The sequence below is a fragment of the Pelophylax lessonae genome, assembly GCF_965119305.1.
Source record: "Pelophylax lessonae genome assembly, chromosome: 4".
NCBI lineage: Eukaryota > Metazoa > Chordata > Amphibia > Anura > Ranidae > Pelophylax > Pelophylax lessonae.
Window position 1 is genome coordinate 144762864 of NC_138771.1, and position 13307 is coordinate 144776170.

At 41.1% G+C, this 13307-nt stretch overlaps 1 protein-coding gene across 1 annotated transcript in view; it reads right to left on the reverse strand.

Moving 5' to 3' along the window:
• The window catches only part of LOC309554871 (rab-like protein 2A), a 47512-nt gene that overhangs the window by 25270 nt on the left and 8935 nt on the right, over positions 1-13307 (reverse strand). The window contains exons 2-3 of the mRNA XM_082256594.1: positions 12321-12516; positions 4886-4915 (exon numbers count right to left, since the gene is read on the reverse strand). Coding sequence (XP_082112720.1) covers positions 4886-4915; positions 12321-12451 — 161 coding nt within the window. The 5' untranslated portion in view covers positions 12452-12516. The remainder of the gene's footprint in view (positions 1-4885; positions 4916-12320; positions 12517-13307) is intronic.

Here is a 13307-nt window from a genome sequence, read left to right on the forward strand (position 1 = left end):
AATAGCAATGAGTACAATTTATCTTTTACTTCAGTTCATCATTCTGCAGAGCTGGCTTTTCTAGATTTACTCTTATATCATCATGAAGGGAGAATAGAAGCAAAAAACTACACGAAGCCCACAGCGGGCAATTCCTTCCTACATTTTAAGAGTTGCCACCATCCAAGGTGGATAAATAACATCCCCAAGAGCCAGTTCTGCAGACTGAGAAGAAACTGTACCAACGATAATGATTATATAGAACAGAGTGCCCAACTCAAGAAAAAATTTACCGATAAGGCTTTTCCGGAAACCCTTCTTAACCATGCTCATAACATCTATTTGGCCGGCCACGAAAGTATTAAAAAGGTAAAACCCGATACAGAAGCTATTACACCCAGATTTGTGACTCAATTTCACACTAAGTATAAAAAAATGGAGAAAATTCTGGTCAAGCACTGGCCAATCTTACTGGAAGACCCCCATCTGAGGGAGAATTTACCCCCCAAACCCAAGGTCACTTACAGAAGAGCAAGGAACATTAAGAGCATGGTGGCACCCAGTAAGTTGAAGGGTCCCCCTATATCATCTTTAGAGAGACCTTGTTTGATCCCACTTATTGGAATGTTCCAATGCCGCAAAAAATTGTGTCTGACCTGTAAACACGTTACTCATGGACAGAAAAACTTTTTAGCAAAAGGAAAAACATACCCATTGACACAGTTTTACAATTGCTCCACAGAGTTTGTTGTTTATTGCCTCACATGCCCGTGTGGGCTGTTTTATGTAGGAAGGACAATCCGCACCCTGAGGAAGAGATTCGGTGAGCACCGCAGGTTTGTGGAGGCTGGTAATGATAAGCACAGTGTTCCACGCCACTTCCTGCTGCATCATGAACACCTGTCTCTCGGCCTCAGGGTGTGGATTATCGAGTCCATACCTGCTACTTTGGCGCCTGCAGAACGTTTTAAGAGATTATGCCAAAGGGAGGCCTATTGGATATATACTTTGGGCACTTTAGTGCCGGGTGGTTTGAACGAAGAAATTGAGACCAACACTCTCATATGACTCCATCCAATAATTTTGGATTGGACGTCTGAGAATAATGCCCCACCACCTTTTTTATACCCTTTTATAACAATTATGTATGGAGCCAGAATAGGATACATTAGTGGATGGTTATATTGGCTGATGGTCTTTTGGATGATTTTATCCTCTTTTCTACGGTGTTTTATATATATATATATATTTTTATATATTTTTTTTTATATATATTTTTATATATAAAATTTTTTTTTAAAAAAGAATAATGATATTCTTTAGTATAATGATATCTATACATATATTTACGGTTCTATTATTACTATATCATTGTATTATGATAATATATCCCTATGTGTAACAATATGTGGATGTATACATATACAATGTGCATTTTAAACTTGTATAATTTAATGTTAGCATTTTTTATTTTTTTTATTTAATTTTTTTTATATTTTTTTTTTTATTTTTTTTTTTTTTTTATTATTATTTTATTATATTATTTTTAGTTTTATTTTTATTTTTATTTTCTCATTATCCTTTTCCTCCTTTTTTTCAATTTTTTCATTTTTTCTTATTTTTTTATTTTTTTATTTTTTCCAACCATTATTATCATTATTATTTTTCTTATTATTTATATTATTATTTATTTTATTTTTATTTTTATATTTATTTTTATTTTTATTCTTATTTATTTTTACATCAATCCCTATTTCCATTTATTCCGAAATTTCTTATTTTGTTGAGAACTAGTTATAACAGATTTCTTGTTACTATATATTTGACTACTGCTCTGGTTTCTTTTCATAATGTACACTGCCCCTGTTCAGTATCACAGCGGGTTCCTCTTGAGTGAGGATTATTGGCACTCTTTAGGACCCAGCTGGCTCTGCCTCCTTGTCCACTTAAGCCCTTGAGCAAAATGGCGCATTATCGGCCTGAGGAAGGAGCGCATGCTCCGACAACGCGTCGCCGGCGCCAGTACGTATCCCGGAAGTGACGTCAGAGCGGCCAGCGCTGTGTCCCCAGTAGACGGGAAGTATCGATCCTCCACTCGTTACAGCCCGATGCTTTGAGACCGCTTGTGCCATCCTGAATTTGGACACTGGGATTACCATTTCCTTTACTACTGATATGCTGTTTTTATATCATCGTTTGTGAGTACCTTTCTATTTGGTCTATTAAACGTTTATCCAGATATACTGCACTTAGTGTGGCGCCTGTTTTTCCTCTTACAGCTCGCCACAAGTCCCTTCTACTTGCTTACAGAGCAGCTTGCGGAGTGTAGCATATGGAGACGTATGTACATGGACTTTTTATGGACTCTTCTAATTCAATTCAATATCTTTAGGCTACTGTGCCATTTAAGTAGCATACTGTCTGTATTGGAGCTTGTGGAAGTTTTTGGACACTCATTTCCCTAGTTGTGCGCCAGGTTTACCCCCCCTTACTTTCTGGGGTGTGCATCCCAAATAATTCTGCATCTCTCCATTTCTAACATTCCAGGTTTCCCAACCCAGAATCTTGCATCATTCAACACTAAGCTGCTAGCAATCACTAGCAAAAGCTGCTAAAAGGAAAACACAGAACACTCAGGGGATTGGGAACAGTTAACATTATGTCATACATCAGTGCCCATTTCTGTTCTACTGTCTACTTAGACCTCAGCACTGTTCAATCATCCGGCTCAAACCATGCTAGCTTTAGAGAGGGCAGTGATACTATGCAATACAATCATGGGGGAGAAAGGTTAGAGGTTTTAGCATGACACTATAATTTAAGGAGAGGTGTTCTGGCTTAGGTTCAAAATACAAGCAGCGTGTTCTTTCTGAGCTTATCTCAAGCAAATTATAATTTAACATGGTTTATAAAAGCTGGTCTAAAATACAAGGCTTTGGACTACTATAGAAGACCACAAAAAAAAAAAAAAAACTACAAAGTAACAGAAATTAGATATGTTTTCTGAATACCTTTTAAAATGCATAGAAACTAAAATCCTAAAAGTAAAAGGGTCTTGGAAGCTCTGTATTTTACATTTTTGGTGTCTATTTATTTTAAATTGGTTGTAAAGGATCATTTTATTTATAATTAAATAACAAACAAGTTAAACTTGCCTGCTCTGTGCAATGGTATTGCACAGAGCAGGCCCAAAACATCCTCCTCTCGGTTTCTCCCCTTCTGTGTGTACCCCCATAACAAGTTCGCCTCCCACTCGCTCCTCATAGGGTGTGATTGACAGCAGCAGGAGCCGCCAATGGCTAGCACTCCTGTCCCCTGTGAAGGAAGGAAAAGTCCAATGCCATTGCAAATTGGCACTACACTGTATTGAAATAGGAAATGTCTTGCCTTTACAACCTCTTTAAATGATGGTAATAAAAAATTATCTTAAATCTGTTATATGCATCACTGGGGTACCTCAAAACGATCCCCCTTGTTCTGCTGCCACATCACAGCACAGAATCAGGTCACGTGACACTTGTAGGAAGGCTGATGGTTGACTATTCCCATGTGACCAACCGGAGATCACAAGTATAATGAAGCATTCATGGTTACCCGGATTACATGCACTCTATGTTCTTATGGGTAGCCAGGCAACAATATGTAAAATGTAAAAGAGTTAAAGCGTAGTTCCGGCCACAAAATCGACAGTCGATTTTGGGCCATCCGCTTGCTATAGCTCACCTGAAAAAGAAATGGGAAGTTAGGATTTTTTTTTTTTTTACTTACCTTGTAATTGCAGAAAAAAAATACTCACATTCTTTCCACTTCCTCCCTCGGCCGCACGGCTCGCGCCGTCACTTCCGCTTTGCAATGATTCCTGGGAGCTGAACGTCATCGCTCCCAGGAATCAATGCGCCTGCACCGGCCCCGACGTCAGTTCCGGTTCAGGCGCGTCATACCTTGCTAAATAGCTTCTGGGCATGCCCGGAAGCTGTGCAGGGATGACGCTGCAGACCCGGAAGTGACGGAGGGGCCGGCGTAGTGCATCGTGGGACCGAAGAGGACGGAAGAGGATCGCGCTGGCTTCAAGCTGCCCACACCTGAGATGGCAGCGCTGGAGAAGAAATTTTAAAAGTAAGTATTTCTTCTAAAAGGTAAGTGCTAACCGGGACAGATCAGAGGCTAGTCATTGTGGAATGCACTAGCCCTGACTGTCCAGGGGGTATGTTCCAGGGCTGTCTTTAACACAGTGCAAAAGGGGCAGCTGCCCCGGGTCTAGTCATTGTTGTGGGGCCCAAAGCAGCTGCCCCTTGAGCCCCCAAATAGTTGATAAGTGGATTCAAGAGGGCCCAAGAAAATTTTTGCCCATGGTCCAATCAATATTAAAGACGGCCCTGGTATGTTCATTGAAATTTTGTTTTTGTGGCCGGAACTCTGCTTTAATAATGGTGTGTGTGAGGAAAAAGTAGTCCATTTTTAGAGAGCAAGAGAAGGTGGCTACACTTTGACATACAGTGGGACCATACAGAACAAATGTAGCCACCCTCTAATGGGAAGTCAGATCACAGCAAAAAAAAAAAAAAGTGAAAACATTTTAGGAGGAATAGAAGGTTCTTTTTTGGGTTTAGGGCTTGTAAAGGCTGAAGGTTTTTTACCTTCATGCATTTTATGTATGATGGTAAGAAAACCTTCTATGTGCTCCCCACAGCCCCCCCTAATAGTCACCTGAGCCCCCTCTTGATCCAGCAATGTGCACAGGAGCCTCGGCTGTCCCGGATCTCTCTTTTCATTGGCTGAGACAGCAGAAAAAGCCATTGGCTTCCACAGCTGTCAATTACAGCCAGTGAGCCAATGAGGAGAGAGCAGACAGGGGGACCTGTGAGCTACATTGGGCTGAAAGAAACACTGAGATCATAAAGGATACAATCCATCCATAAGAAAACGTTCCATTAACCTGCAAAAGAAATAAACCTAATTAAGAGACAATAATGCAAGTCTGCAATAGTTATGCTGGTTAAATAAAGCACATCTTATGCAATCAACTGTAACAGTTAAGAGATTAGCATTACTGCCTTGCAGCATTGGGGTCCTACATTCTATTCCAGCTTAACATTCCTGTACTCCAACAAAGTCCAAACTGAGAAAAAAGTGCCTGCTATTCCCTTTATGAATTAAAACTCCTTGTCTGCATGCCTGTTGAACCCCCAATCATTCGGTGAGCTATGTAAGGTAATTGAGGCTTCAAATTCTTTACCTTTACCCCACCCCACTACCAGGGAAGACACATGCTCCCTTCCAGCCCAGCCCTCTTACCTACGAGGTTTACCAATAATCCCATGTTTTTCTCATACAGTTAAGAGGGAGAATCTGCTGCTGAAAAGGTACTTTTTGAATCAAGCAAGAAAATATAAAAAAAAAAAAAAATTTATTTATATATATATATATATATATATATATATATATATATATATATATATATATATATATATATATATATATATATATATATATATATATATACACACTGTATATTATGCTATATAATATTTTATTATTGATCTATTCACTGTGAAATTACTGGTTTGAACTTCAAACTTCAGTAATTTGTCCCTTAAAGAGGAAGTAAACTCAGCTTTATTATTCTCTTTTTTTCGAATATTTGTGTACAACAAAGTATTTTTATGAATTGCACATTGTAACCTTATAAAACCATTCGCAAATACCTTTTTGTTGATTTATAACATATATCTTCTTCCGGGAATCGGCTGTGCCATCTTTACTAATGATTTCGGTCTCCCCTGTGGAGATCATTTCTGCCCTTACTTGTTCTCTCTGTCGAAATCTCACGCATACGCGATCGTGTGCTATTCAAGCCTCTTTCCCGATTGCCGTTACTATGGCAACCAAGCTCCAGCGTATCCTATGGATGTGTGTGCGATGCCCTGGTTCACTACCCCTGTGTGACGTCTCGCAGTCACAAGGGGAGAACCAGGAAGGAGGAGGAAGTACAGCACAGTATCGCAAGCCTTCATAGCATGCCGTTTTGCAGAGGAACTGTGAGACCCGGCATGCTGTTAACCACTTTACCACCGGAGGATTTTGCTGTCTTACGTCTGGGCCACTTTTTGCGATTCGGCACTGTGCAAATTTAACTGACAATTGCGCGGTCATGCGACGCTGTACCCAAACGAAATTTACGTCCTTATTTTCCCACAAACAGAGCTTTCTTTTGGTGGTATTCGATCACCTGTGCAATTTTTACTTTTTGCGCTATAAACAAAAAAAGAGCGACAATTTTGAAAAAATAACAATATTGTTCACATTTTTTTTATATGAAATTCCCCCCCCCCCCCCCCCCCCAAAAATGTAAAAATCTAAATTTTTTATCATTTTAGGCCAATTTGTTTTCTGCTACATATTTTTGGTAAAAAAAAAAAAAAAAAATCACAATAAGCGTATTTTGATTGGTTTGCGCAAAAGTTATTGCGTTTACTAACTAAGGGAAAGATTTCTGTCATTTTTGGTGTTTTTTTTTTTTTTTTTTTTTTTAACGAGTAATGGCGGCGATCTGCGATTTTTTTTTTTTTTTTTTTGCGAGACTGCGACATTGCGGCGGACAGATCGGACCCTTGACTGACATTTTTGACACTTTTGGGGGTACCAGTGACATTACTGCAGAAATCAGTGCTATATATATGCACTGTTACTGTAAAAATGACACTGGCAGGGAAGGGGTTAATTTTATTGGAGAGGGAGGGGTTAATGTATGCCTGGTGCTTACTAACGTGTGTGGGGGGAGGTGACTGAGTGACACAGGGACAGATCGCATGTTCAGCTATGCTGAACCCTGTAATCTGTCCCTGCCTGTCACTTTGGAGACATGTGTAAACATGTGTACTTGTGTAAACAAAGCGGGCGGATCTCCAGACTCGATTCCCCGACGATCGGGGAAGAGCAGCGGCGATCGCCGCTGCTCCTCCCCTGGCCTGACTCCCGCTGTGACTGAATACAGCGGGAGCGAGTTTCCGGAGGCGCGCGCCGCCGAGAAGGGGGAGTGTCTGCCGACGTAGGTCTACGTCGTCAGACCTACAACAGCCACTTTGCTGCAGTAGAGCTCTAGTGAGCAGCGGCAAAGTGGTTAAAGAAACGGCACACATAGCGTTACCGTGGATTGAAGGACCAACTGCGCAATCGCCGGTGATGTAATAAAACTTTTCTTTACAGATTGTAGGAAGTTGATAAAAGTAAGTAAAGTTTCACAGGCAGCGATCTATAGCTATAGTAATGTAGACTGGACTGAGCCAAAGTTTAAATGGGGAGTTTACAACCACTTTAAGCCACCTGTTTGAGTCCAGTTTTTTAAAATATAGTAAATTACCTTAAAAACAATATATAATAATTATTTGTATATTACTTACTTATGGTAATTAACCACTTGCCACCCAGGCCAATTCTGACACTTCTCTCCTACATGTAAAAATCATCATTTTTTTGCTAGAAAAATTACCCAGAACCCCCAAACATTGTATAATTTTTTTTTAGCAGACACCCTAGGGAATAAAATGGTGGTCTTTGCAACTTTTTATGTTACACGGTATTTGTGCATAAATTTTTCAAACGTGTTTTTTTTTGGGGGGAAAAAAAAACTGTTTTCATGAATAAAAAAAACAAACAAACACTAAAGTTAGCCAGATTTTTTTGTATAATGTGAAAGATGATGTTACGCCGAGGAAATGGATACCGAACATGTCACGCTTTAAAATTGTACACACTTGTGGAATGGTGCCAAACTTCAGTACTTAAAAATCTCCATAGGCGACGCTTTAAAAATATTTACAGGATACCAGTTTAGAGTTACAGAGGAGGTCTGGTGCTAAAATTACTGCTCTTGCTCGAACGTTCCCGGCAATACTTCACATGTGGTTTGAACGCCGTTTACATATGCTAAAACAAGTCCTTATGCTGGTTGAATTAGTAAATTATGAGAATTTATGAAGGTGCTATCTATAATCTATATAATCAGAGAATGGTCCAGGTTCTATTCTTTTATTATATAGAATATTTATGGCACTTTCATTAGTTCTCACAGTCTAGTATTTTAACCAACATAAGGACTTGCTTTAATAAAATCAGGACTGTTGGTAGCTATAGATAGAGCACAGTGTAATTTTTATTTTTTATTTCTGAATTTTGTAACAGCCCTGTACTTGACCAATGAAATTCCAGCATTTACAGGGCTGTTACAGAATGCAGAAATAAAAAATAAAAATGCACTGTCCAATAGATTCCTTTCACCAGACGCTTATTTGTCTGGGGGAATCTGATTGACTGACTGCGTCCTGGCGCACGGGTTTTAGGCGTAAACCAATTGGCTGAAGATTCAATTTTTCATCTCACAGCGCTCGGCTACGCTGTGGGGGTTTATTCACTAAATATTGTGGGGGTTGTATCTGGCTCCGATACTAGCCAGTGCCTCACTGCACGTCCCTGGCCATGACCCAGTAAAAGAACCTCAATGCCGATATCCTCAGTGGATAGTGTAAAGGCCAAGCAAAATCTGAGAAGTGACAGGTTTGCTATAGTCCATGGCATCTTTAACTACCTCCCACCCGGGCCATAGTACATATACGGCCGGGCGGGAGTCTCGTCCTTCTGAATGGACGTTCCGGAACGTCCTTCAGAAGGAGAGAGATCGCGCCGCCGCGGGCACGCACAGCAGCGCGATCTCGATGTGCCTGTGTCCCTCGGACACAGAGCAACATCATTCGGCAGAAGGGCCCTGTGATTGGCCCTCCTGATCACATGACGGCTGTGTCCAATCACAGCCGTCATGTAATGTAAATAGAGCTGTTGTAACGGCTTCGATCTCTTCTCCTCCTGACAGATCCTGTCAGTGAGAAGAAGAGGGATGATCGGTGCTGCTGCAGGGGTGATCAGTGAGTATTTCTAATTACTCACTGATCACAGGGGGGGTCTGTGCTGGTAATCAGAACATTGATTACCAGTGCAGCCCTGGGGGGGGGGGGGGGGTGCCACTAAGCCACCAGGGATGCCCACCCATGACCACCAGGGATGCCCACTATGGCCACCAGGGATGGCAAGCAGGGCTCAGAGAGCCCCCCAGTTCCCTCCTCCTATCAGTGTTGCCCACCAATGCCATCTATCAGTGCTGCCCACCAGTGCCGTTATTGCCATCTATCAGTGCCGCCCACCAGTGCCCATTATTGCCCACCAGTGCTGCCTATCAGTGCCCATCAGTGCCGATCAGTGCCCCCCATCAGCGCCGATCATTGCCGCTCAACAGTGCCGCCAATCAGTGCCCATCAGTGCTGCCTATCAGTGCCCATCAGCGCTGCCTATCAGTGCCCATCAGCGCTGCCTATCAGTGCCCATCAGCGCTGCCTATCAGTGCCCACCAATGCTGCATATCAGTGCTATCTATCAGTGCCACATATCAGTGCCCATCAGTGCTGCATATCAGTGCTACCTATCAGTGCCCATCAGTGCTGCATATCAGTGCCACCCCATCAGTGCTGCATATCAGTGCTACCTATCAGTGCCCATCAGTGCTGCGTATCAGTGCCACCCCATCAGTGTCTCCTCATCAGTGCCTGTCAGTGCGGCATCATCAGTGCTCATCAGTGCAGGAAAAAACATATCTATTTACAAAATTTTATAACCTAAACAAAAAAATTTTTTTTTTTTTTTCAAACTTTTCAGTCTTTTTTTTATTTGTGCACCAAAAAAGAAAAAACCTGAAGGTGATCAAATACCACCAAAAGAAAGCTCTATTTGTGGGGAAAAAATGACACAAATTTGGTTTAGGTACAGCGTTGCATGACCGCGCAATTGTCATTCAAATTGCAACAGCGCTAAAAGCTGAAAATTGGTCTGGGAAGGAAGGGGGTTTAAGTGCCCTGTATTGAGGTGGTTAAGGACAAAGTTCACACCATCAATACACTGCACCAAAGAGTTACCCTGCTAGGTCCTAAAGATACAAGAACCTTTGGAGAGGGAACCCTCCACAATCAATTGAAAGCTGCAAAAGAAAGTCAATATACAATGAATGGCTGGAAATTTTCAACAATTGGGAGCGGAGTTATAAATTTAGAGAGGTATAAGTGGTATGTTTCATGCAATAGTCATAATTGACAATCTAGAGAGCATGGTGATAGGTAGAGCGCACATCCATTGTGTATTGGCTTTCTTTTGCAAGTTCACACCATGCCCACACAGGAACGTGCTGTGCATTCCCTTGCAATTCACATGCAGTTCTGTGCAGTGCGATTTCAGCCAATTCATTTTGAGTGGGCCAAAATCGCATTGCACCAAAAGCAGAGCATGCACTACTTTTAGAAACGCATTGCTTTGCGATCCAGGGTGGGTAAAGGCACTGTGTTTGCATCCTGTTTGGGGTGTCATTAACTTACTATTGACATTCGCTGCAGATCGCATCTGCAGTGCGTTTTGCACCAAGTTCCTTTATTTCCAGCAATTTTTAAGCCACTGTAGCTGTAGCAACATTTTTAATTTGCATGTTAGTACTTCCAGGTGCCTACCTGCTAGGTCTAATTTTCCATACAGGTTTCTGTGATTCCTGAAAAATGGGGTCTAATGCCCCATACACATGTGCAGATTATCTGCAGACTTTTGTCTGCAGACTTACCTTTTTTATGTAGTGCAAGGGCCTGCCGGATTGCATACAAATTGAAAGTGTTTAGGTTTGACCTCATATTATATGGTTTTGGTAAGTCTGCAGACAAAAGTCTTCAGATAATCTGCACGTGTGTATGGGGCATAAGATACAATTAGCAGCCAGCTCTGCCCACTCCTATCTCCTGCTCATACGGTTTTACTACTGTGATTGGGAGACTAAAGATGGCCAAACACCAGTAGATATTTCATATGAACATTTGTATGAAAATTCTCATCAGTACATTTGAGGACATTTAAACATTTGATTTTGGGAATAAAAGCCGGTTCACATACATGCGATGCGGGAACCCTGCAAATCCACTGCGGGTTCCCGCATCGCATTCAACTCGCATGCAGTTCACACTGCCATATGCGAATCGCTGGGGGTGGCAATACAAAGTTAACGACACCCCCAGATCAGTTTGCATATCACAGTGCGAACTGTCAGTTCGGACATGAATCCGATCGCGTAGGTGTGAACACGCATGCAATCCGCTTCTGGTGCAGACCCAAAAAAGGGTCCTGTGCGAGTTGTGTCCGAATACGATGTGAATTCAGCAATACAATCTGTATGGCTGAATTTGCATCACACAGACATTGCATGTGATTTGCAGAGCAGTGCGCTCCAAATCACATGCGATATCTGTCATTACATATATGTGAACCGGGACTAAATGGACTTTCCCAAAGGAAAACCATATTCTCTGTTAGAAATTTGTTTGCTCAAGAAAAATTATCCATCCTGTTGTTTTGAATTGTCTCAGCAGTGCGGGGAGTGTTGATTTGACCCCACCAACACTCAGAAAATCAAACAAATGTTCTTAAAATTCAGATTTTTAAAAGGAAATTTTACAATTATATGGCCAACACATACAGTAATTAGTGGCAGAAGGTGGTAAAGGGCAGGCCCAGCTGAGGGATTAAAAAGAGGTTTGCATATCAGTTTATCCCTGTTTGCAATATTCCTGGAGCAATCAATCTAATGATAAATTAATCAGACAAGCAGGAGCCTGTAGGTAGCTGCTGTGAGTGCCAGTTTAAGGTCTAACGCTGTCTTTGTTCCATCTAATTTGCTGCATGTCACAATGTAGGCACAATGTAATCATAGATAAAAATTGATTCAAATTTTCAGTGGCCCCTTTCTTATTTCTTGCCAAGCAGTACAATGCTACATTTAATACTATTTTCATGCTCCACAGTCTACAATTAAATGCACAAGCATTTTACATGCATCGTTAAAGGTCATCATTAGAGAAAACAAAAAACAGAACATTAAAAAAAACTCCATCTAAAAGGCAAAACTTGTTTTAGTTTTAATTGAAGCAGGAAATGGTCAAACCCCCTTTCATTTTTTTTTTTTGTTGCATTGAAAAGATTTTCCCTTTACTTTCTGTTGCGGAAAAACACAAGAGGAAGTGATAGGAAATCCCCTAAGCCTCGGTTCACATATATTTGCTGTGGGAAACACAGCAAATTCTGTGCGTTTCCAGCAGCGCACTAAAATCGCATGTAATAAAAATAATAAAACACCCTACGCTCCATTCAGTAATATAAGACTGTTACTTTTCACAGTAAAGGAAAAACATGTCAGGTGTAAGAAAAAGAAGTCCTTCTTCCAGGAGGATGTGTGTAACTTTTACATAGTGCTTACAGATTCTACTCACTTTGACTTTCCAACTGCGCTGTCTCCCAGACAGATGATTTTGACATTCTCATCAGCATCATACTTGTCCTGATCAATCTCAGTGACTACCTGCCCATCTCTCGCCATGTTGGTGACAACTTTCATGGACATCAAAATGAATAATACAGGAGTATATTAGGAAGGCTGCAGTCAGTGTGAGTATCGGGATGTTCCACCTTTAAAAAAGCAAAAAAAGGAGATAACATTTGCAAAGTGATTTGATTTTACAGATAAAACATTGTTTGCAGATTAATAACAAAAGACAACCCTAAGAAAAATCACTTTACTGAATAGGCAAATTCCGAGTTCCAAATTCCATATTCCGAGTTCCAAATTCCATATTCCGAGTTCCAAATTCCGAGTTCCAAATTCCGGATTCCAAATTCCGGATTCCAAATTCCAAATTCCGGATTCCAAATTCCGGATTCCAAATTCCAAATTAAGGAGTTCCAAATTCCATATTACATATTCCGAGTTCCAAATTCCGAGTTTCAAATTCCCAGTTCCAAATTCCGTATTCCAAATTTTAAATACCGAGTTAGGAATTACAATCCGAGTTCCAAATTCTGAATTTTGAGTTCTGAGTTCCAAATTCTGAGTACCAAAATCCAAATTCAGAGTTCCAAAATCAAAGTAGGGGCCCTTTCACACGGGCGTTCCGCATGTCCGTAAATCATCCTATCTTTTTACGGATGATATACGGACATAATGTATGTCAATGGCATTGCGGATGTCAGCGGATGACCATCCGGTTTTCATCCTTTCAGTTCTGTTCCATTTTTTGGAACGGAACAGAACCCTATTTTTGTTCCGTTTAAAAGAACGCAACGGATGCAAAATCGGATGTCAGCGGTGTCATCCGCAATGCCCATAGACATACATTATGTCCCTATATCATCCGCAAACGGATGGGATGATATGCGGACATACGGAGCGGATGACACAAGTGTCATCTGCTCCGTGAAAA